This window comes from Xenopus laevis, chromosome 8S, assembly GCF_017654675.1.
Source record: "Xenopus laevis strain J_2021 chromosome 8S, Xenopus_laevis_v10.1, whole genome shotgun sequence".
NCBI lineage: Eukaryota > Metazoa > Chordata > Amphibia > Anura > Pipidae > Xenopus > Xenopus laevis.
In genome coordinates this window covers 76,744,251-76,766,373 of record NC_054386.1, presented here as the reverse complement: position 1 = coordinate 76,766,373, position 22,123 = coordinate 76,744,251, and the positions used below count along the sequence as shown (strand labels likewise).

The 22,123-nt window shown below is 38.0% G+C and overlaps 1 protein-coding gene across 1 annotated transcript in view; it reads left to right on the top strand.

Annotated features, from left to right (window-relative positions):
- gpc4.S (glypican 4 S homeolog) overlaps positions 1–2,481 on the top strand; it is a 66,825-nt gene extending 64,344 nt beyond the window's left edge. The window contains exons 7-9 of the mRNA XM_018233118.2: positions 70–200; positions 896–1,071; positions 1,351–2,481. Of these exons, the coding sequence (XP_018088607.1) occupies positions 70–200; positions 896–1,071; positions 1,351–1,538 (495 nt within the window). The 3' untranslated portion in view covers positions 1,539–2,481. The remainder of the gene's footprint in view (positions 1–69; positions 201–895; positions 1,072–1,350) is intronic.
- The last annotated feature ends 19,642 nt before the right edge of the window (positions 2,482–22,123 follow it).

Below are 22,123 nucleotides of genomic sequence, written 5' to 3'. Positions count from 1 at the left end.
AATGAATAACTGTTAATGTATATAATACACATGAAGTAACAAGGTGACTTTTTTCATGTTCTACTTCAGGTGGCAGATGTTAAAGAAAAACTGAAAACCGCCAAAAAGTTCTGGTCGTCCTTGCCAGGCAACATCTGCAAGAATAACCGGACCTCAGGAGACAGTGAGGATGATTGTTGGAATGGTAGTGAAAAAAGCAGGTTTGTGTCTTTTCTTTTTTCACCGATACTGAATTAGCATTTTCTTGAAATGTTCAAGTATATAAATGGTGAGAAAACTTGTTTCTTGGACACCTAGGTAGCACTATGTGTTTGCCATTCTGAATCAAGCTAGCAGCCCCTACAAACTGCTGGATGATACTGGGATTTGTACAAGTAGAAGGTAGAGAGGGTTTCTGCAAAGTAGAGTCCTGATCTACCATTGTATCCCTCTTTACATTCCAGAAATAACCACATTTCCATTTCTTACAAGTAGTTCAGTAGTACAGTGTGCTAAAGATTTAATACAAGGGATTACTTCTATAGTTTAATGTACCAGCTACCAATATTTCTCTTGTTCTTTCCCTCTGGTTTTGTTTTACTTACTGCAAGATTTTCATTATCATTAAATATACGTTGTAACTACCCCCCTGGCTTGGAAACCTGACCAACTGCACAGAAGTATTTTAGTGATGGTTTTGTTGTATGGCCATAGTCTCTTGTACAAAACAAACCGTTTTTGCTCTAAGGGAGTTCTGTAATAAAAGGTGCAGAGTTTGCTACAGGTCTAGTTATCATGAGCAGCCAGCATGTCCTCGTCACCTGTTGGTTGCTATGTGTTACTGCACCATGGCTACATGTATGGCAATGATATTATGCTGTCTTGTGCCTTATGCTGTTTGTTCCTTGTCTTGCAGGTATTTGTATGCAGTGATTGGCAACGGTTTGGCCAGCCAGGCAAACAACCCTGATGTACAAGTTGACATCACAAAACCAGATATAGTCATCCGTCAGCAGATCATGACACTGCGCATCATGACAAATAAAATGAAGAATGCTTATAATGGGAATGATGTGAACTTCATTGACATAGGTAAGAATTCTGGCTGTTGTTTTTCATTAATTGATTAATAGGTATTTGTAGCATTGCAGCCAGTTTCTTGACATTTTTATGTTCCACCACATGGCTATGTGATTATATATATTATAAAATATAATATATATATATATATATATATATATATATATATATTATATATAATATATATATATATATATATATAATATATATATATATATATATATATATATATATATATTATATAAGAATATATAACAGTGGACTAACAATTATCGTGCTTGTGCTTTGCAGTTGATGAAAGCAGCGGAGAAGGAAGTGGCAGTGGCGGTGAGCCCGATTCCAGCGAAACAGATAAGGTTGAGCCGAAGACCAGAATCATTCAATTTGAACAGAAAACGCCTTCTGCAGCCTCTTCCAACAGTGTTTCACTATCAGTCCTTATCCCAAGCATTTTATTCTTGGTGAGGCAATGGAGATAATGGAAAATATTGTTAAACACTAGCAAGAGACAATTTATTTCAGTATGAAAGGCACCTTTTCTTTTATAACATCAAGTGACTTGACTTTGGTACTGGAGAAAGGTGCATCATTTTTACTATATCGCCACAAGATTTGGATCTACCCTTCACTCTCAGTGACTGTCATGAGGGATCAAAGGATTTAATATCTGTCCTTTTTGTGGCAAACAGACGTGTACATAAAGTTTTGCAGGTAGCTCAGCCTTAGCATTTTTTTTTTTTTTCGCATTTCCATAAAATTAATCCCAGGGTCACACATTCATATGTAACATGTATGCTTTTTTTATGGGATATGTGTATAGAAGCTATTTTTATTTATAATTGTATCTTTCTTGGGAAACTGGCTGTGCAGGCAGCATAAAAAACAAAAATATGCTTCTTTTAGTAAAATCTCCAGTATTGCGTCGTTACAATTGCTTTCTGTATTGGGTAAAGAAGAAGAGACCGAATATGGCGTTTATCTATGATAGTACTCTGTCTGTTCAGATAAGTTTTGGTACATTGACTTTTTTCCAGACCACTGGAACGGGTTAACGCTTTCTTACAATTGTGAGATATTCAAAAAAAAGGGGTGTGGTCAAATTACATTTTTCAATTTGGCTTGATCCAACGTCACCTATTTTTTTTTTTTAATCTCTGTTTGTAGGGCTGTTAATGAATTGATTTATCTGGTTCTGATAGTAGAATGTGAAATATCCTGTAAAATACATAAGAAATATTGTACAGATTCGAGGTGCAGCAGTTCTGCAAGAACGAGCAACACTCAACAGACGGTAACACGATTATTTTTTAGATCTAAACAATTCAATTTGTTGCCAAAAGGTACTATCCTGGCTAATAAGGTAGCAACTTTTCCAATTTCCAAGTGTTCATTTATGTAAACCAAATAAAAAGGCCAAATGTCTTTTCTATCTGTATTATTACTGTATAGATTTTGCTCAAAACCGAATTAGAGGCAATAACTGGCTCAGGAAACACGTCCTGCTTTTGATTTAAAGGTACTGTTGCTGATAAAGGTACATTTCAAACAGATGAGGCCTTCTAGCCTAGTCCGTATCTGCATCCTCCTCATAATTGAGAAATGTATTTATTCATATTTTTTCCGTAAGAGCATTTTACTTTCAACAACTCATACCAGCAATGTTTTTTTTCCATCTTAGAATAATGCTACAAGGAACATTGTGGGTTTTTTATTTCGTTTTTTTTTCACATCACTCCCCCCCCTAGCATCAGCATATAGAAGTTCTAAACTTTCATTTTTGGCATTTATTTATTAAAACGTGAATAGATGGAACATTTGTAGATTTTTTTTTTCTCTATGTGGGAAAAAAAAAATATTTTGTATGGATAAGAGGTTGTAAATAGCTTTAGCTGAGATGTGAGAACGTGAGAAATGTGCTGATACGTAGTAACTACCTCTCTTCTGAGGAATTTCCGTTTTTAGCTTTGAGAGCCATTACATTTGATAGATATGAATCTCGTCTCCATAATGCAATTTTATCTTTGGATTTTTTTTTTTTGTCTGACTAGGAGCTATAGAGCCACTTTAACAAAGATTTTTGGCTCTGGATGTTATGATGCCACCAATCCATATTAGATCCTGGCTTTTTACCACTGGCTTTTCGAAATGCTTAAATTATATTTTTGCACCTATGTTTTCTCCTTTCTTTATCTTAAAATGTTTGGCTCTCCGGCTTTTTAGAGGTCTAGGCATGTAACTCTAGCTTTATCCTTTTTTATGCAAGAATGGTTTGTGGTGGCGGCAGAGTTCTCTTTGGAACCTCAAAGGATTAAACTCAGCTGAGAGGCCAGTATTGTGTTTATAGGGGTAGCTCCTTTGTTTTTGTTCTTTTCCCCCTCTTGCATTTTATTTTAATTGCATATTTCAATGAACACAAGGACACCCAATATCGTACAATACATAGTATTTCCAGAAGCTAATAGAATCTTCATTCTAGTTTAAACTTACTACATAGTATGGGGTTTTAATTGGCAGGTATAGAGGTTGCTTTAGAATTGCTTATGTTTAAAAAGAGCAGTGATTCTCGTTCAGGCCCGGATTTGTGAAGAGGCCACCAAGGTCCGGGCCTAGGGCAGCAGGATTTTGGGGAGCGGCATTCTGCCCAACCACACCCACATTGGTTAAGAAACACTGGGGATGAGCAGGAGATATGATCGTTTTTTAAAATCTCCCGTGCGCCAATCCCCATTGTGATGTTAATGTGAGCGAGGGGACAGGGGTGACAAACGACAGTGGGCCTAGGGGCGCCCATTATGTAAATCCGGCCCTGTTCTCTAGAGCACTGTCATCCAGCAAAAAGGTTGACAAACAAACCTTGAGTATTTGTGTTGCAGTGTCATTTTGGGGCATATTGAAATATAAAAAGTCTCCAATGCCCTGTAGCAAATCCTATGGTCTGGGACTCCAAAAATCCCTTTATTAAAGGAAATCTGCAAAATGCACAATTTCAACTTTTTGTTTTCCTGACTTTGCTGCCGGGGCTACAGGTCCTTTTCCGAGTCTGCCGAAATTACACTACAAATGATCAGCCCTTTTCGGCATAACGGATAAATGGACCACACTCTATTTTGCAATGTTAAGATATATTCCTATTTATTTAAGCTATGAAGGAAAAGCAAGTGTGAATAAACTAGGCGTGAATATAGAATTGTATACATGTATAAACCAAGTGTGCGCGCACTCAGTGTTGACATTTTCTACATTATAATATCATGGTCTGTCGCTGAGAGACATGCAAAGAGTTGCCTTATGTGAATATGGTTTCTAGTGCCATATTCTAGTCAAAAGAACCTGCGTTTGAACGAAACTAAAATGCAGCGTTTTAATACTGTGTATTACATACCTTTTGCTTTTGAGTTATACATCTAGATACAACTGTGTAATTGTTAATACAAGCTTCATATCCTTCTTCAATTCATGGCTGCCAGAGGGAAATATACTGACGGCAATAGGGGTGCTTCAATATTATGAATAACTGATCATTCTGCCTTATAACTGTGTTTTTAATAAATGTGCCTTTTCAATGTAGACTTTTTTTTAAAACTTATTTTTGCGCTTTTATCCCCTCCCTAAAAAAATACCTTTTTAAGGATTAAGTCTGTTTTATATCTGTTGTATATGTACAGAGCTTTGTGGGGCATGACTTTTGCGGTTACCTAAAAAGCCATATAAGAAAAGCCTTTTAGTTGTCCTTTTGTAGTTGTCCGTTTTGTTTTTATTTTGTTACCAAAAATGTGTATTTGTACACAAGTTTGTTGGCCCCTCCTCTTCCAAATCTACAAGCTTTACAACCACAAATGTGACAGGCATCAATGCCCATCCTCGCATTATGGAAAATATACATGCACTAAAAATTGAGGAAAAACAAGAAATTCTGTGTCCTAGTTCTACGCACAGAGGCATCGCCTTTTGTCGAATTTGTTTGCACAAACCAAAACCTGACAAAGTTACGTAGTAACTATAAAATAATTTAGTAAAGGAGGACTGTTGGCCATTGCATCATTTTGTAATTATTTGGTTTTTATCCGCAATGATATAAATGGACATAGGTGGCTGTGAGAATGTTGTTTGTTGGGGGGAACCAGTGGTACTTGCTAAATTATATAAATGGATGTAATTATATCTGGGTTCTGTTTCATAATGGGAATTTCTTTGATCTTTCCGTCACTTTTTTTTTTTTTTTTTGTAGATATATAACTTTCTTTTTCTTTCTTTAATTTCCAGCTTGTTTGTTTTGCAAGTCTAGGTTAGTTTGGGGAGCTATTCCTTTGTTAGTAACCAATTTTTATTTAACCTTTGTAAAGAGCTTGTCTGGGGGTGGTGGTCTAAAGCCACCGAAAATAGGAAAATGCCAGCTGAATGTAAATTACAAAATGAGTGTAATATTAACAGATATATATATATAAGTAAATGCTTCCATTATTCGAAATTGTCAGAAACTATAAATGCTGCTTTTCAGTGAGCTGGGGAAGCATTTCTACTGTGCAGAGATTACTCCTATATTAAGGGAGAGGTGTGTAAAGTATACTTGCTACCCTCATTTTCTATTCTATATCTCCTTTATATTCCATCAGAGCATTGACATTATAAAGCACAGGTATGGGACCTGTTATCCAGAATGCTCGGGACCTGGGGCTTTCTGGATAATGGATCTTTCCATGATTTGGATCTTCGTGCCCTAAGTCTACTAGAAAAGCATGTAAACATTAAATAAACCCAATAGTCTGATGTTGTCTCCAATAAGGATTAATGATATCTTAGTTTGGATCAAGTACATGGTACGGTTTTATTATTACAGAGAAAAAGGAAATCATTTTTAAAAATTTGGCTAAAATGGAGTCTATGGAAGATGACCTTTCCATAATTCGGAGCTTTCTGGATAGCGGGTTTCCGGATAACTGATCTTATACCTGTAATATATATTTCTGAAAGTTAAAGATTTTTCATCTTCTGCAAGATTACCCTACGTTTTAAGCTTCAGAAAGGGACTTGACAGCATTTAGGGGGAGCAGCTCTTAACAGTGAAGATAACAAATATAAATTCTCTTTTTTCCAGTTTGAACTTCTATTTTTAAAGACCAATAGCATCAAATTTATTCTTAAAAAAATTTGTTAGTATACATAGAGAAAAAAACACCAAGACATATTAAACTTTAAAATCGCAAAGCCTATATTAAGAAATAACTTACCGAAACTCCGCTTCCGCTCCTCTTCAGAAAAGGCAACACAGCGACGATCCATCGTGCGGCGCTCGATTTCTCAATCTCCTATAAGGAAAGCAGGGAAGAGAAATCGAGTGCCGCACAATGGATCGCCCAATAGCTTTCTGAAGAGGAGCGCAAGAGGTGTTTCGGTAAATTATTTCTTAATAAAGACTTTGCGACTTTAAAGTTTAATTTGTCTTGGTGATTTTTGCCGATTTTCATATGACTGGTCCTACTGGCCAAAGTGTTCTGAGGAGCATCATGATTTATAAATGGCAGTACCAAATCCATAGCCTTACGCTCTGCCCTATGTCCATGTAATGCAATGTGGCTATGCCGAGAACTGTTTTTAAATTTCCGTTATGATGCTATTAAAGGTTTTTGTAATCGTTATTCATATTGTTTAATTTTTTTCTGTTAATGGGCTGTAATTTGCATGTCCTATAACATATTGGTTTTTTTTCTCTGTTTACCATTGAAACCCAGACATTATGCTCCAACAAACAGAAATAAATTGAAAATTACACCATTTATTTGTCTCTCGTTATTGTATCTCTGTGCAGATCAGAGGTAGCCAGTGGTCACACTTTCTTCAGTTTATTTGGTTTTCCCGCTCTTACTGAGAAGAAGACACTGTTGAGGGTAATTTGTGGCATAAAGATATACTTACATGACCCTAAAGGACAAGGAAAGGGTATTAACAAGTTCTGTTACCCATAAGGATGACACCAGTCCTTGTCATTCCCCTCTGCAATAAGCTGTGTGTCCGTTCACACCCTGTAGCATATGCAAAACCGCTGTGTACATTTAGAAAAAGTACCATGATTCATCTTGATTTCACCAAGACTTGGTGAACTCTTGGTTATGTGTTAAAGTAATAGTCTGCGCATGTGCATTGGCAATCTTCGGGAGTGCTCCTTAGATTTCAAGAGAACTAGAGCTTACCCATGTATAGTCCTGCCTCCATCAAACATGCACCAATACTGTGGTAACCAAGGTGACACGCAAAGATAATGTCACATCCGGCTCCCTAAATCCAGAACAAGTGCTAGGCTCCCGGTCACGGCTCCGCTTCTGCCTGTAGCAGCCACCTTTGGCCTCGGGAGGAGCCCTCAGCTACTCAGATGTTACCAGAGAGGAGCCAAGCAAGAGTTCTGGACAGGCAAAGGGGCACTTGCGTTTCCAAGGATTTTGGACAGAAGGCAATAGTTCAGGAAATAGACGAAAAGCGTAGTCGGGCAGGCCAGGGTCGGTACAGGCAGTGGTCAGTTCAGGCAGAGTTCAAGCAAGCGCAATCAGTCCGGCATGGGACAGGATTGGCAGAGTTCAGAGTAGTCAGACAGGCAAGGATCAAAACTGGAATCAGACAGGACAAAATTGGCACACAGGATGCTAACAAGTTAGACCTAACAACAGACAATGATTTTGAGCTCAAAGCCCCTTGAAACGTTTGAATTTTGCACCATTCGGCATCATGTCACACGAACGGCGCGCAAAAATCTCCTGACTGGAGATGACTGGTGTGTGTTTCACAGCAGCTTCTGCCTCTTGCGATCTCACTGCTTGCAATCCAGCGGTAGGAATATTCTTCACACGTACGCTTTTCGTTTGCCAGCACCATCTTGAAGTTACTTTTAAGAACATGGAGGCGGCGAGTAAGAAGAAATAGCATTAAATTCGAGCAGACACTACTTGAGACAGGAGCGTTTTCTCGAAAAATTAATTCAGCGACTAGGTAGACCAAGGGGCCCTCTATTAGATAAGCACAAAAGCGTTAAAAGCCTTTCCTTGAACTTTAAGATGTTGAAACATTTAACTAGTAAGTCTGTTACTTGGAAACAGATTTTTGATTTACATTGAAGTACTTTGCTTTAGGGATGAACTGAATTGAATTTGCATATGCAAATTAGGGGCCGGGAGGGAAATCGCGTGCTTTTTGTCAAAAAACAAGGAAGTAAAAAACTGTTTCCCCTTACCACCCCTAATTTGCATATGCAAATTAGGATTCGGTTCGGTATTCGGCCAAATCTTTCACGAAGGATTCAGGCTTCAGCCGAATCCAAAATAGTGCTTATACTTCTGTAGGGACCCTGAGATTTGGGTTAAATTACTCAGGCAGTTCCCCTTTAGTATTTGGACACCTAAGGGTCCTTTAGTTAACTCAGGCAGCTATGTCCCTTGCTGGGTCCACATTAGTTCAGAGTTTGTCCACTAGGTGGCAGCAGTATAAAGGGGTTTAGCACCATGTGGTCGGGGTCTGTCCTGGGACTTTGCCTCGCTGAGAGGTACTACAGGTCCAGGTCTGCTGGTGAAGTTAGTTAAATGTGAGTTAGTGATAGTGAATACGGTAATAGTCACTCTAGGAGTCAGCACATGGTAGCTAGTGAGCAGATGTGGCTCCAACAAGGAGAAATAGTGGGGTTAGGACCCTGTGCTATTTGAACCACTAGAGCATGGACTACAGTGGGTGAGGACCAGATAGGGTGCCAAGACCCCTGAATACAGTGGGTGAGGCGAGGACCATATAAGGTGCCGAGATACAAGACCCCAGGCTGAGAAACCCAAGCCTTAGTGTTCATCCGGAGGGATAGTGCCTAGTGAGAGTGGTAACTATCTCCTAAGTCTATTATTGCTGTTACTTTGATATATTGGATATTAGCTCACCTGGAGCACCTTGTACCCCCTGGAGGGAATATTGCTGTTTGAGGCTATCCTATTATGTCTATGAACATCTAAGTACCTGTGAACTACTCCACTGCAACAGTTTTCCATTAATAAACAAGTTTATGTTACTGCAAGAAAGGTTTATGAAAAAAGAGTGTGAGGATTTATATTCTGCACTTTTAGCGCCTTAATGCTAGTATCTTTTAATATTACTGTATCCCTGCTGGAAGAAAATAACCTATTCCAAAGTCATTTGCTGATAATGTCCTAGATGTTTGTCTTCTGTTATCTATGCCCAAGAGTTGTCTTCTTCTCATCATCATCATCATCATCATTTATTTATATAGCGCCGACAAGATACGCAGTGCTTTACTTTAGTTATAACAAACAGGGAATAAATGGTGGATAGCAAACAAGGGTTACAGAGAACAATAGGATTAGAGGGCCCCATAAATTAGAGTTTACAAACTAAATGTTAGGGTACAATTGAGACATTAGGATTTTAGAAACAATTTTGTGATTTATGATACAGCAATGATTGATTAATTAAGAAAGATTGAATAAGCTTCTTTAAACATGTGGGTCTTTAAGGAGCGCTTGAAAGTTTGGAAAGAAGGAGAAAGTCCGACAGTTTGAGGCAGAGAGTTCCAGAGAAAAGCAGAAGCCCAAGAGAAGTCTTGTAGACGAGAATGGGCAGAAGTGATGAGAGAAGTGAGGCGAAGATCAGAAGCAGAGCGAAGGTTTCATGAAGGAGATTATTTGGAGATCAGAGATGAAATATAGGGAGTGACTTCATTATTAAGGGCCTTGAATGTGAGTGTTAGTAATATGAATTTGATTCTAGAGGAGATTGGGAGCCAGTGAAGGGACATGCATATGGGAGCAGCTGATGTTGCGCGGTCTTCTTCTGTGGAAGTGAGTTTGGGTGGGGTTGTGTTTAATAGGTTATTCTGCAGCTGCATGACCCTCATTTTACATGTGTTTTAAAAATACTTTTCTTTTCCATCAAAAACATTCTTACTCTCTCAGCCTTTTATTAAGCAGTAACTAGGAACTGGCCAGTTTATTTGTGCAAAAGGAGTGGTGCTTAATTCCTGTGCAACTGTTTTATCACTGTGAAAGCTGAGGCTATAACTTCTAACATTTCCATGGATTTAAATAGAGGGGCAGAGAGGCCCCAGCGTTCTGAACTCTGCTTGTTCAGCTTTTTCCATTTGAAGGCTTTATACCTTCCTCAGCCAGGTCCAAGCAAAACATTTTTCTCAGGTGCACTGTCTAGCACTCCGCTCCTAGGAGCTTACCGCCACCTCCACAAGAAAAGCTCATACATAGAAAGCATATTAATGCCAAAAAGGAGATCTCATTGCCCTTCACAAAATATTTCGAACCATTTTTAACCAATTCAACATTTATGACCAGGACAACTTTTCTACAAGGAGAGATGAGTCCCACTATCATTTCTCTTGCCATACAGACTTGAATTTTCTTGGAGTGTAAGACTTTGAGATGTAGAAATAGTGTTATAAACAATATTCTTCAGTAAGCTGAGTTTAGAAATGATGGAATTCAATGGACAAATGTAAAAAAACTCTGCACGTTTTAATGGTTCACCAGCCAGCAAAAAATTCATGAATATAAAGCTGAAAAATGTTTTGTGAATTGTTTGAATAGAAATAAGTGAAGTTTTGTCTGCCACTATAACCATTCAGTAAACATTATTCTTGATATATGTTAGCAGTAGAGAGCTGCTTCCTGGAATAAGTGATTTATAGGGTATTACAAAGTGAGGATTTGATGCCTTATTCTGCTTTGCCTGGGTATAACATCTTGCTGGCTGAGCACTCACTGGCAAATATCTCATCATATGGGATCCAGGTGTAAAGTGCCCTGTTTTGGTCATTAGTCGTGTCAATTCCAAATGAAAATGATTGTGATGAGAGATAAGTTCTGGGCATAAGGCCTAGATCTGTGACAAAATCACAGGACCATTGAGAGCACTTGAAGAATCAGCTGCCAACCTTTATTAGTTTGAGAAAGTCTAAGGGGTAGATTCACTAAAAGACAAGTGTCTAACGCTATACGACAATTCGCCAGCGAGTGAAGATCATATTAAGCCTCATTTTCAGCCAGCAGCACAGTAGCTAAGCTACTGATTGACTGTTGTTCCATAGGAAAGTCATAGTCATTACTATTGTTTGGCACAAATTATTCTATAGATCCAAACCTTTCCGGAAAAAGGATCAGTGGAGAAACTGCCAGTTATGGGCCCCACAGCAAAGTCCTCTATATCAGTAGAACACTCCTAATATGAGAATGATCACATCAGTTGTGGGCATGTTATTTTAGACAAGTGGAGGCTTTTCTGTAAAACGCCCATTTAATAAATAGGTTTCGTCAGTAACACTTGCCATCACTCATGAAACCATTTGTACTCCTGCTTAGAAATGATTTTGATAATATTTTGATCACTCATTCGGGGGAATGTAATAAAAGTTTATAACAGACAAATAAACAAACACATTTTGCTTTGCATGAATTTAATACAGCTTCAGCAAACCCGGAAACAGTTTAGCGACCACTTCCCACAGTGGAAGACCGTTTGCAAATTTTATAGTTTGCGCCAATGCGCAGTAAATGTGATGAAACTTCTTTATGTTTGCTCCAAAAGATTACGACACCTTCAAGCATGACTTAAAAGTGCGCAATTAAAATTTGCAATGCGCAATTAAAATTTGCAATGAAATAACAGTTTAAGGAACAATATTACATTTGCGAGATGTGGATTTTTATTCTCATTGGTGCAAATTGTTTTTCTCTTTGTGACTTTTATTACATTCCCCCAATTGACAGTTTCCATTCCAATTACAGATGCTAGCTGAAGATTAATTGTGTTGCTAAGTGACATTTATTTTTAACCTTTACCCTTAATATTATACTTCATTGTCGGCGATATCCAACAAGTGGGGAGATCTCAGGTGCTTCGCTCAACATTCAGTGGTTCTGATGAGGATCACTGTAATACTCACAACACATCATGTGATGGGACATTTATAGTTGGTCTTTGATCTCCTGGTACCCTTACTTCTAGGATTCTGATTCTAAAGACACATACGACATACTTGCTAAAAAATGGCTCCAAAAAATTCTTGTGGGGTTCTTGTGTGGTTTAATTACACTTTAAATATTTAGGGGCTGATTCACTAAGGGTCGAATATCGAGGGTTAATTAACCCTCGATATTCGACTAGGAATTAAAATCCTTCGACTTCGAATATCGAGAAGGATAATTCCTTCGATCGAACGATTAAATCCTTCAAATCGAACGATTCAAAGGATTTAAATCCAACGATCGAAGGAATATCCTTCGATCAAAAAAAGTTAGCCAAGCCTATGGGGACCTTCCCCATAGGCTAACATTGACTTCGGTAGCTTTTTAGATGGCAAACTAGGGGGTCGAAGTTTTTTTTTAAAGAGACAGTACTTCGACTATCGAATGGTCGAATAGTCGTACGATTTTTACTTCGAATCCTTCGATTCGAAGTCGTATTCGAAGGTCGAAGAAGCCCATTCGATAGTCGAAGTAGCCCAAAAAAAACTTCGAAATTCGAAGTTTTTTAACTTCGAATCCTTCACTCGAAGTTAGTGAATCGGCCCCTTAGTGTGTGTGTGTGTGTGTGTGTGTGTGTGTGACAGGCACCCAGCATGCTTTGTGCACCAGAAGATGCACAACACATCATGGGACACTGATGTGTGTATCCCTCCCACTTCTATGGGGAGATTTCTATAAAATACAGAAATGTACATTCTGCTCTGATGGAAAATGCAGCTTATGAGGTGCAAAGCCTTTTTACTGAGACACCCTAAATTAGATAGGTAGATACTGTAAATAAATACAGAAAAACTTATTAACAATTTAATTTATCAGAACACACTTCTTTTTTTTCCCTATAGACATTCCTCTAAAGAGCTAATTGGCTGCATGTATACCGCATGTTTCCACCATAAATTTGTTCAACTATACATCAGTTTTTCCCACTAAGAGCTGTGAAAATCCCATACAGCAGGGGAATAACAAGAGCTCATGAAATCCAGATGGTGCTACATTTCTTTGCCTTTTAAATGTGCCCTGTGCCCCACTAATACTTTCATATGTAAGACATACATTTTTAGGTGCATACCATTTCGAGCGCTGGAGCTGGTTTAGGGGGGCCACATCGGTAGTGGTGAGAGCACAATTGCGCCCCCAATTTTTATACCCTAGGTATGTGCATCTTACCAACCTTGATTTGTTGTCCTTAGTTGTTTCTGGAATACAACGCCAATTATTTAGCAGCATATAACCTGTGGTTAAGCATGATTTATGATTCGATTTAGCAACTATAGTTTAAAATGAGTCAGTTTTAGGGAAAGTAATATTTATTTGGTACTTTTCAGGCTAAAAATGGTCAGTTGGGAATGTATGTGATGAGAAGCCCCTACTGATGCTTCCCATTCAAGTTAAAGGTATTTTGTCATGATTTTTACGGTGCTTTTTATTTCTAAATTACACTGTTTACACTGTAAATAATTCACTCTACAATATAACATTTCATTCCCGAACCAGCAAGTGCATTTTTTTTTGTTGTAATATTGGTGTATAGGCAGCCATCTCAGGTCATTTTGTCTGGTCATGTGCTTTCAGAAAGAGCCAGCACTTTAGAATGGAACTGCTTTCTGGCAGGCTGTTGTTTCTCCTATTCAATGTAACTGAATGTGTATCAGTGGGACCTGGATTTTACTATTGAGTGCTGTTCTTAGATCTACCAGGCAGCTGTAATCTTGTGTTAGGGAGCTGCTATCTGGTTACCTTCCCATTGTTCTGTTGTTAGGCTGCTGGGGAAGAAAGGGAGGGGCGTGATATCACTCCAATTTGCAGTACAGCAATACACATGTGGAGATTCAGGGAGATTAGCCGCCAAGCGAGAAATCACCTCTTCTTCAGGCGACTAATCTCCCCGCAATGCCTTCCCACTGGCTAGACTCTAAATCGCCAGCCGGCTGGCATTTGGAACAATTTGTTTTCCAAGTCACCAAGCAAGTGCATCTCCCTGTGTATGGCCACCTTAAGACTGTGGAGGCAAGAAGCAATTTAAGCTCTCCATAGACGCGACGATTCTTCTTGCCGACCGACCGATTTTAGGGAAGCCCGACCAATCCTTCCAAATTATCGCGGGGTTAGTGGGATTCAAATGATCGTACATCTTACGATTTTTCGGCCGACATCTGTAAGGAAATTGATCGGCCAGGTCAAAAAATCTTTGTTGGTCCCAGTGCAATCTATCTATGTTTGCAGGGCCAAGCAGGCAGCTAACCTTTGTTTCCTGGCAAATTTTTAGTTGATGTTCAATTCGTACGATTGTACGATCGTTCCGAGAAAATCGTGGTCTCACAATGAGGATCTTTTAAAAATCTCAACATCTATGGCCAGCTTTAGTTCAGTAATACAGGCTGTGGAGATGCAAAAAAAGGGAGGTTAGCACTGTGTAAGGCAAAATTACACCTTCCTGCTGAAAGTGGAAATTCACTATGTCTTACATTTAACTCGTTTTTAACTAACTTCACAATTTGCATCTAAAGCCAGATTTTCCAATAATTTAATAGTGGTCTATTTACTACACGATATAAAGCCATAACTAAGAAAAAGCCGAAAGAAAACGTTTTGTTTCTCAAAAAAAAAGTTGATGACGTTCCCAGTGCATATTAGGACACGTGTGGGTGTATCTTCAAATATTCATCATCCCAGGAGTCTCATGTACTGGATGTGACACAGGGCAAGTACTGTGTTTGTTCAGTACTATAATCCCCATCTGTGGAAATACTGGATCGGGAGCAAATTAAAGTTTACTGAGGGAGTGCAAACTTCTTATACCCACACACTTTTGAATAGAGGTACTCATAAGACCAGAAACATCCATATTGCTTCTACTGCTGTTTTCTCTAGCTGTACATTCATCAGGGGCACAAACCAGGCATTTATAAAAAAAAGTACTATGTTGGGCTTTACTTGTATGCGGAATTCATTTAGTGGTGCCATCATTTTTATTGCTTTCACAGCACAGTTGTCTCCTTTTTATACAGTAAACTTGCGTGAGCAAAGTGTATTTTAAAGCTTGCAAATGATTAAGTAGCTCTATACTGAAGAATTATGTAAACTCTCAACTTATAAGGGAGTAGCCTGGTGTTATTACGAAACCCAGAATCGGAAAAACCTCGTTCTATGATGTTTTATTTGCAGTCTCGCTGTGACCTTAACGTAAGCTGCTTTCAAGAATGTGATTAGCAATATAATGAACGCCATCTGCTTTTAATCGTTTTCCTTCCTGTTTCCTTAGCCCTTCAGACTTCTGATATTAATTGAAACAGATTAGAATTCTGGAACGGGGGATTCTAGAAAATAATTATTTGATATTTACTAGGTGAACAGTGAAACTACGCAGGCATTTGTACATACTGCTGTTTGACAGGTGCAATTTCTCTCCGTGTTGCCTGCTTTACTCCTGAAATGCAATCTTCTTGGTGGCATTGTTCGGCTTCAGAAAAAATTATGCTTTTTATAGACAAAAAAGTGTGGTATTTGGTGCAGTTATTGGGCAGATGCAGAGAGAAGGCAAGAAACCATTACAAAAACGTACATTCTTTTGGGCAGAGCTCCTTATTCGTTTACTGGGCGTTTTTGCATGTAAATCGTTTATTAGTGATGGGCGAATATGCTTGAGAAAGGGGCGTGACCCCGAAACGTTGCACTTCGCAATAAACACGCAGGGCAGCTTGCTTGCAATTATACTTGGGATTCTTTCTGCTGAATAAATTCACCAGACACGAATTCGGAGTGAATTTCCGCATATCGCCACAAGCGAATAGTTCGCAAAACTGCGGCGAAAAATCCTTTGCATCAAAAAAAAAATTGACTCCACCCCTGAGTAGTGTTAGGTTAAAAAATAATTTTGTTATTGGCATCATAAGAGAAAAGAATAGTTTAATATCAGATCCACTTACCTTACATCTACTTGATGCAACCAAATCTTTTATACCGAGATATTGGGAGAAGACCATACCTCCAACATATATTGAATGGAGAAGTCTGGTAGAGGAAAATGGAAGAAATGACACATATGATTTATAATACAAGTGTTAGCTATTGGAAAATTTAGAATCCATGGATTTCATTTTTAAAAAAATGTAGAGCCCAGTTTCTTTATTTTTTGGAAGATAGGTATCTACAAGTACTTGAGTATTTGTGTAAAATATGATAGCAAGTTTTTCAGGCCATATTACTGTTATTACTAGACTGAATTATATGGAATATGTTAATTTACTTGGTTAAATGCTGTGATTAGTGATGGGTGAATAAATTTGCAGCGAATATCCACGTTTCGCTGCCGGCGTCAAAATTCACACGACAAATTCACCCAGCTGCGATGTTATTTCGAAAGTGTATAAACCGAATAGTGTAGAATTTTTTTTTTATCTTTATCTCATCTTATCCCTTCCCTTCCTCTTTTGCTTTTTTTTTTGTATCCCCTTCCTTTGATACATTTTGAAAATAAAGAATGTTTAAAAAAAAAAAAAAATTAAAATTGGTCCCATTGATACAACTGTCTTCATATTGGAATGGAGCTAATACAAGGCTTACTCCATTATCAGGTAGAGGGTAAAGGTGAGTTTCTAGGACAAGGGTAACTGGAGAACCTATACCCCCTTATGGAGTAGGAGACCAAGGCAGGGACAAGAAGTGAGATTTAACATTTTGGGTGGTCCCTAAGTTTTTTTAACCCATTTTCTAAGACCATTCCACTATTATTATTGTTCCTTTATTACCTCTTTGTTATAATGCCATTATAAGAAAGTTTATATTGGAGTTTTTGTGAGTGCCAGCTCATTATTGATTCCCATTTGGATTGCTAGTGTGAGCCTTTTTATATATATAAAGGGGCTCTTGGATTTCTCAACAAATCTCTAACTCATGTTTGAATTATGCTACTCCAAAATAAATTCATTCTGTGCACAGGGGTTTCCCTACCCTACCAAGTGCTATTCGCTGTATTTCACCCTAAAGTGTAAAAAGTAGAAAAACATTTGATTGTACCAGTAACGTCCACAGAAAGCTTTATGCCTTTTGTGCTACAATGCACTTAATCTAGCCTATGATTGAATGCATTATAGCATGAGATGCCAAGGCTTTATGTGGATGTTTTATTGGTACAATAAATTTTTTTCTACTTTTTACACTTTGCCTCTATACTAGAGTTTCTGATTGTTCATTTTTTGATTGTTTTGCCTCCAATAACCATTAATTGTATCTGAGGATCAAGTACAAGCTACTGTTTTATCATGTTTAAAAAAATTTAATTATCTGATTAAACTGAGTCTATGGAAGATGGATGTCCCTTTATTTGTTGCTTTCTGGAGAACGGGTTTTCAAATAACAGATCCTACACCTGTATCTGGGTTTTCTTCTATATAGAGTGTGATACAAAATAGATTATGATGACCAGAGTCATGGTAATTATTAACAGTTAATGGTGATTTGTAGCTACAGGTTATTATTGCACCTGGACCACTTTAATATCCATTGGCCTGGAAGAAGCTACACTGATATATCTTAGCTCTATAAAATAAAGTATGCAAACACCAATTTTGAGACTGGAACTATATATTTGCCAGCAGTAATGAGAGGTGCAAACAAGTGCAAAGTGCTAGAATGGGTGGATGATTTGACACTATTCACAAAGGAATTTGGTCCAATATATGTCTATAACGACTTGCATCAACCACCAATGTGCCTGGTCAACCTGCTTTGATGAATTATGCACAATTGCATGCCAAGATGCTAGGGCACATGGCAGTAGTTCTAGAGTTCACCTAGAAAGTTGCATCCATTCACCCTGAAATATTCTGCAGTTGACTTTGTGGAAGTCAGAGATGGCCTGCAGGTGCAAATGCTGAACACGCAAACTAATGATTTCGCATTCTCATAGGAAAATTAAGACAATTGTTCAGGGTGCCGGTAGTAGTTGATGCGAATGCCAGTGTAGGGGCTGAATCTTGGCCTATGTATTTCAGTAGGCTGAATTTCATGGATGTTGCCCATAGTTTATTGTCCTATTGACATTATTCACCATGATGAACCTTTTCCTCTCTCTCCCCTTATTCCATACATGACCTATATTTATTCCTTGCTGTATATTCAATATGCCTTCCACATTCAGTTGCCTGTGATTTAGCCTTTGTTGTTATGAGCATTACGTTTATTTATGGAAAATGTTTTCCTGATTTCTGTAGTGCAATAGAGAGAAATATTTTTGTTGCTGCAAATTGCTGACTGTCCATTATTTCTGTAGGAAATGCATTATTCAGTGTAGACCAGTGATCCCCCACCAGTAGCTCCCACACAGCATCTTGCTCATCAACCCATTGGATGTTGCTCCCAGTTAAACAGGTGCTTATTTTTGAATTTCAGGCTTGAACGCAATCTTTATTTGTATAATAACTTTGTGTACTGCCAAACAGAGTGCACAGTAGGCTTCCAGTTCACATAGGGGCTATCAAATGGCTATCTCAGCTCATATTTGACACCTCAGGAACAGTTTGCATGCTTATGTTTCTCTCCAACTTCTTTAACATTTGAATATGGCTCATAGGTAAAAAAAAAAAAAAATGGTTGGGGCCCCTGGTCTAGACATGTGCATTACAAAATAATAATGAAGAGGATGAAGGGTTCTTTCTGATTTACCAACCTTGGGGCTTCATTTACTAACAGTGGGTAAATATGTTGGGCAGTAACCCATATCAACTAATAAGTGATTGATTAGCCAATTGTGGGAAGGATACTGAAAAACAAAAACATAATTGGTGTTACTGCACTTGGGTATACTGTATATTATAAGGAATAGTGACAAAGTAAATGTATATAGTGAATAATGTAACATCTGTTATAAAATGTAAGGGTATAACAAATCACTGAGGACTTCCACTGCCATATAATCCTAAGAATTTAATAAGAGTTGTGAAAGTCCATGTTGCCTTCAAACAGTTGCAAGAAAGAGTTTGTGAACCCTTTGGTATTACCTGGAATTCTGCATTAATTACTCATAAAATGTGTTTTGGTCTTCAACTAAGTAGACAATAATAGACAAAAAACACAATCTTTTTCTTGTCAGTACTAAACTTTGTTTAAACATTCACATTCCATGGTGGAAAATATGCAAACCCTTGTATTTGGTAACCTACAGAACCAACTTTAGCATCAATAACCTCCACCAAAGCTGCTGCTCAGACATGTATAACACATCAGAGGAATTTTAAATCATTCCACCTTACAAAACTCATTAGGTTTATTGATATTTTTGGGATTTACTTAAATAATTCTCTTCAGGTCATGTCACAGCATCTCAATTGGGGTAAGGTCTGGATTTTGACTTTGCTATTGCGTTGTCTCCCAACATTTGTTATATTTTTAACTGCTGTCATTTTCCTTTAAAATATCTTGTTATATTTTAAATTGAATGTACTTTTTATGATGGCAAGCTATCCAGGCCCCAAGGCAGAAAAGCCCTAAACCATGATATTTCCTCCACCATGTTTATTTTTTTTAATTTTTTTTGGCGGAGCAGTGGTTTTCTTTGTGGTGGCCCTCTATTAACATAATTATGTTTTAGTATTTTTCTTAATCTGGACATATGAGAGTTTTGCAAGTTCATAAAATTTCTTCAGGTCCTATGCAATTACCATAGGGTTCCTTTCCAGCATTGTACACGACTTCGAATTCGAACGCCGGAGAATTCTATTCAATGGTCGAATTTCGACGTTTTTTCTACTTCGAAATTCGACCCTTGATAAATTTGCCCCTTAATGTCCTGGAATTGTAGACAATATGGCTCATTGTTCAGTGTTAATTCAGTTAAATTTGGACCTGGTTCATAACCCATGGCAACAAGGTCAATTTCACTTCCTTTTTTAGCTGTCAGTGTTTGGCCACTTGTACATAAACTATCACATGAGCAGATTGACTAGATTCTATAGAAGGAACAGCCTATATGTGACCTATAGATTTGGACCAGACCACATATTTAAGAGTAATTAAAACAGAAATCCAGACAGAACCTAATTTTATACTGTAACTGTATATGTCTGCATTTTAAAGTTGAGGGTTTACCCACTTATAATAGTTTTCAGATGTTGTACCATGTTGGCCATTGGACGAAGGGGCCTGGGTGCTCTGAAAGCTTACAATTTTTACTTACTCAGCCAAAAAAAAGGTATAACCAAACTTTACATTTTCTACCCACTTATCAGTGAACTATTTAACAAAACGAACATCAGTAAACACATACTACATTAATTAGTATAATAAAGCAATGGTTTCTATGGCTTATGATATAACATGGGCTTGTTAACTGCCATCCACCAGTTGATGCTTAGTTATACTTACCTTACTTACATTTTATAAGGCTATAAAACAAGACCTGTAAAGGGTGGTTTGCAACTTGAGAAGGCAGCGTGCAAAGTGCAAATATAGTCAAATGCCTCCATTTTTTTTAACTGTGCACACTGCCTTCCTCTAAACTAGCGTAATCACAGGTCTCTGCACTCTTTAAGGTGCAGAGACCTTCGGTCATCCCCATAAATATAGTACTGCTTAGTATGGTAGTATACCATTGATGTTTTGGGGTTGAGTGGCACTCTGACGTGGCTTAGTGGATGCCAGCCTTCCTTGCCCCCCGCAATAGCACTCTCTCCCATTTAGACTGTAAGCCCTACGGGGTAGGGTCCTCTAGCCTTTTGTTTCCTTGACACTGAGCACTTAATCTGCATTGTAATTATATTTTATATTTATGTGAATTGTATTCTAATAATGCACTTATTGTTACTTTTTATTCCAATGACCCCTTGTTTGTTACTACTAATTTATTGTTTTGTTGTACAGTGCTTTGCCCTCAAGGCGCACTTTACAAATAAAAACATACATACATACATACATACTAGAAGACACAACATTCCGATCTTAGATTGGCTCTTACAGTTACCAGGAGTGTTTTTGCCACACCTGGTAACTTGCAGGGTGCTGCTGCCGGAGGGGTGCTTCTCAACTCGCCTCATGGCAGCAATAATCCTGACTCCCACCCATTAACTTGGTATCTTTCAGACACCTACGTGCCTTGCCTTTTCCCACTGAAAGATGCAGCTCACAATGGGGTCAGTACTTACTGGTATGGACAGGACTGGTCTGCTCTGCACCTCACCCCAGTTTTTTTATTGAAAGCGATGTGTAGAGCGCAGCTAGAACCCTTCATGAGAACATTTTTATGCCATTTTTTCCTTGGGACCCATGCAAATGACCTCTGTAGTTCTCTAGCTATGGGACTATATTTCCTAATATCATCTAACAAAGAAAGGTTGACAGAAGTTCTTCAGGCTGAATACTGTTACTGTCACACTGAAATCAAACATATAAAAGACAGTCCATTACATAACTTCATCTATAGTTTCATATTATTACTAAATATTCTGTATACATAATCTAAAATGACCCTTATTTTCTATTGAATCAGGTATCCTCTGCTATAAATTAGGATTTTTAAAAGTCATTTTCCCATTGCATGTGACCTGTTTGCTCATAGAACATGTTGGAGACATGTAAATGATTAGGGCTCCTGCGATGAAGCCATAAGAGATACATGTAGCCCCAGTCTAATCGCTCTGTAGTTCCATTTAAATGATTTCATCATTTCATATAATTCATCCCCTGAATATCCAACTTACTTGATATTTGGCCCAGACTGCGGAAAAAAGTGGGCAACATCGCAAGGTATTATGTCACATTGGCACATAAAGTCTCCCAGCCAGACATTACTTAGACCAAATGGATTCAGGATTTTATAGCTTTAGAAAGTTGCTTATTTTACCTTTATGAGCTAAAGGATGGACCAGTGTATTGTACAGATGTCTGGTCTGTGTCATCCTGATCAGAACAGTTTGGGGGCAGATGATATAAACCAGATGAATTCACAACATGATTGGTTATCTCATTACTTGTAATGGTAATTGAAGAAACTTTCACAATTTATAGACTCTTGGTGAAAATATTATATATAATATAGGCTAATGCCCCCCCTATAC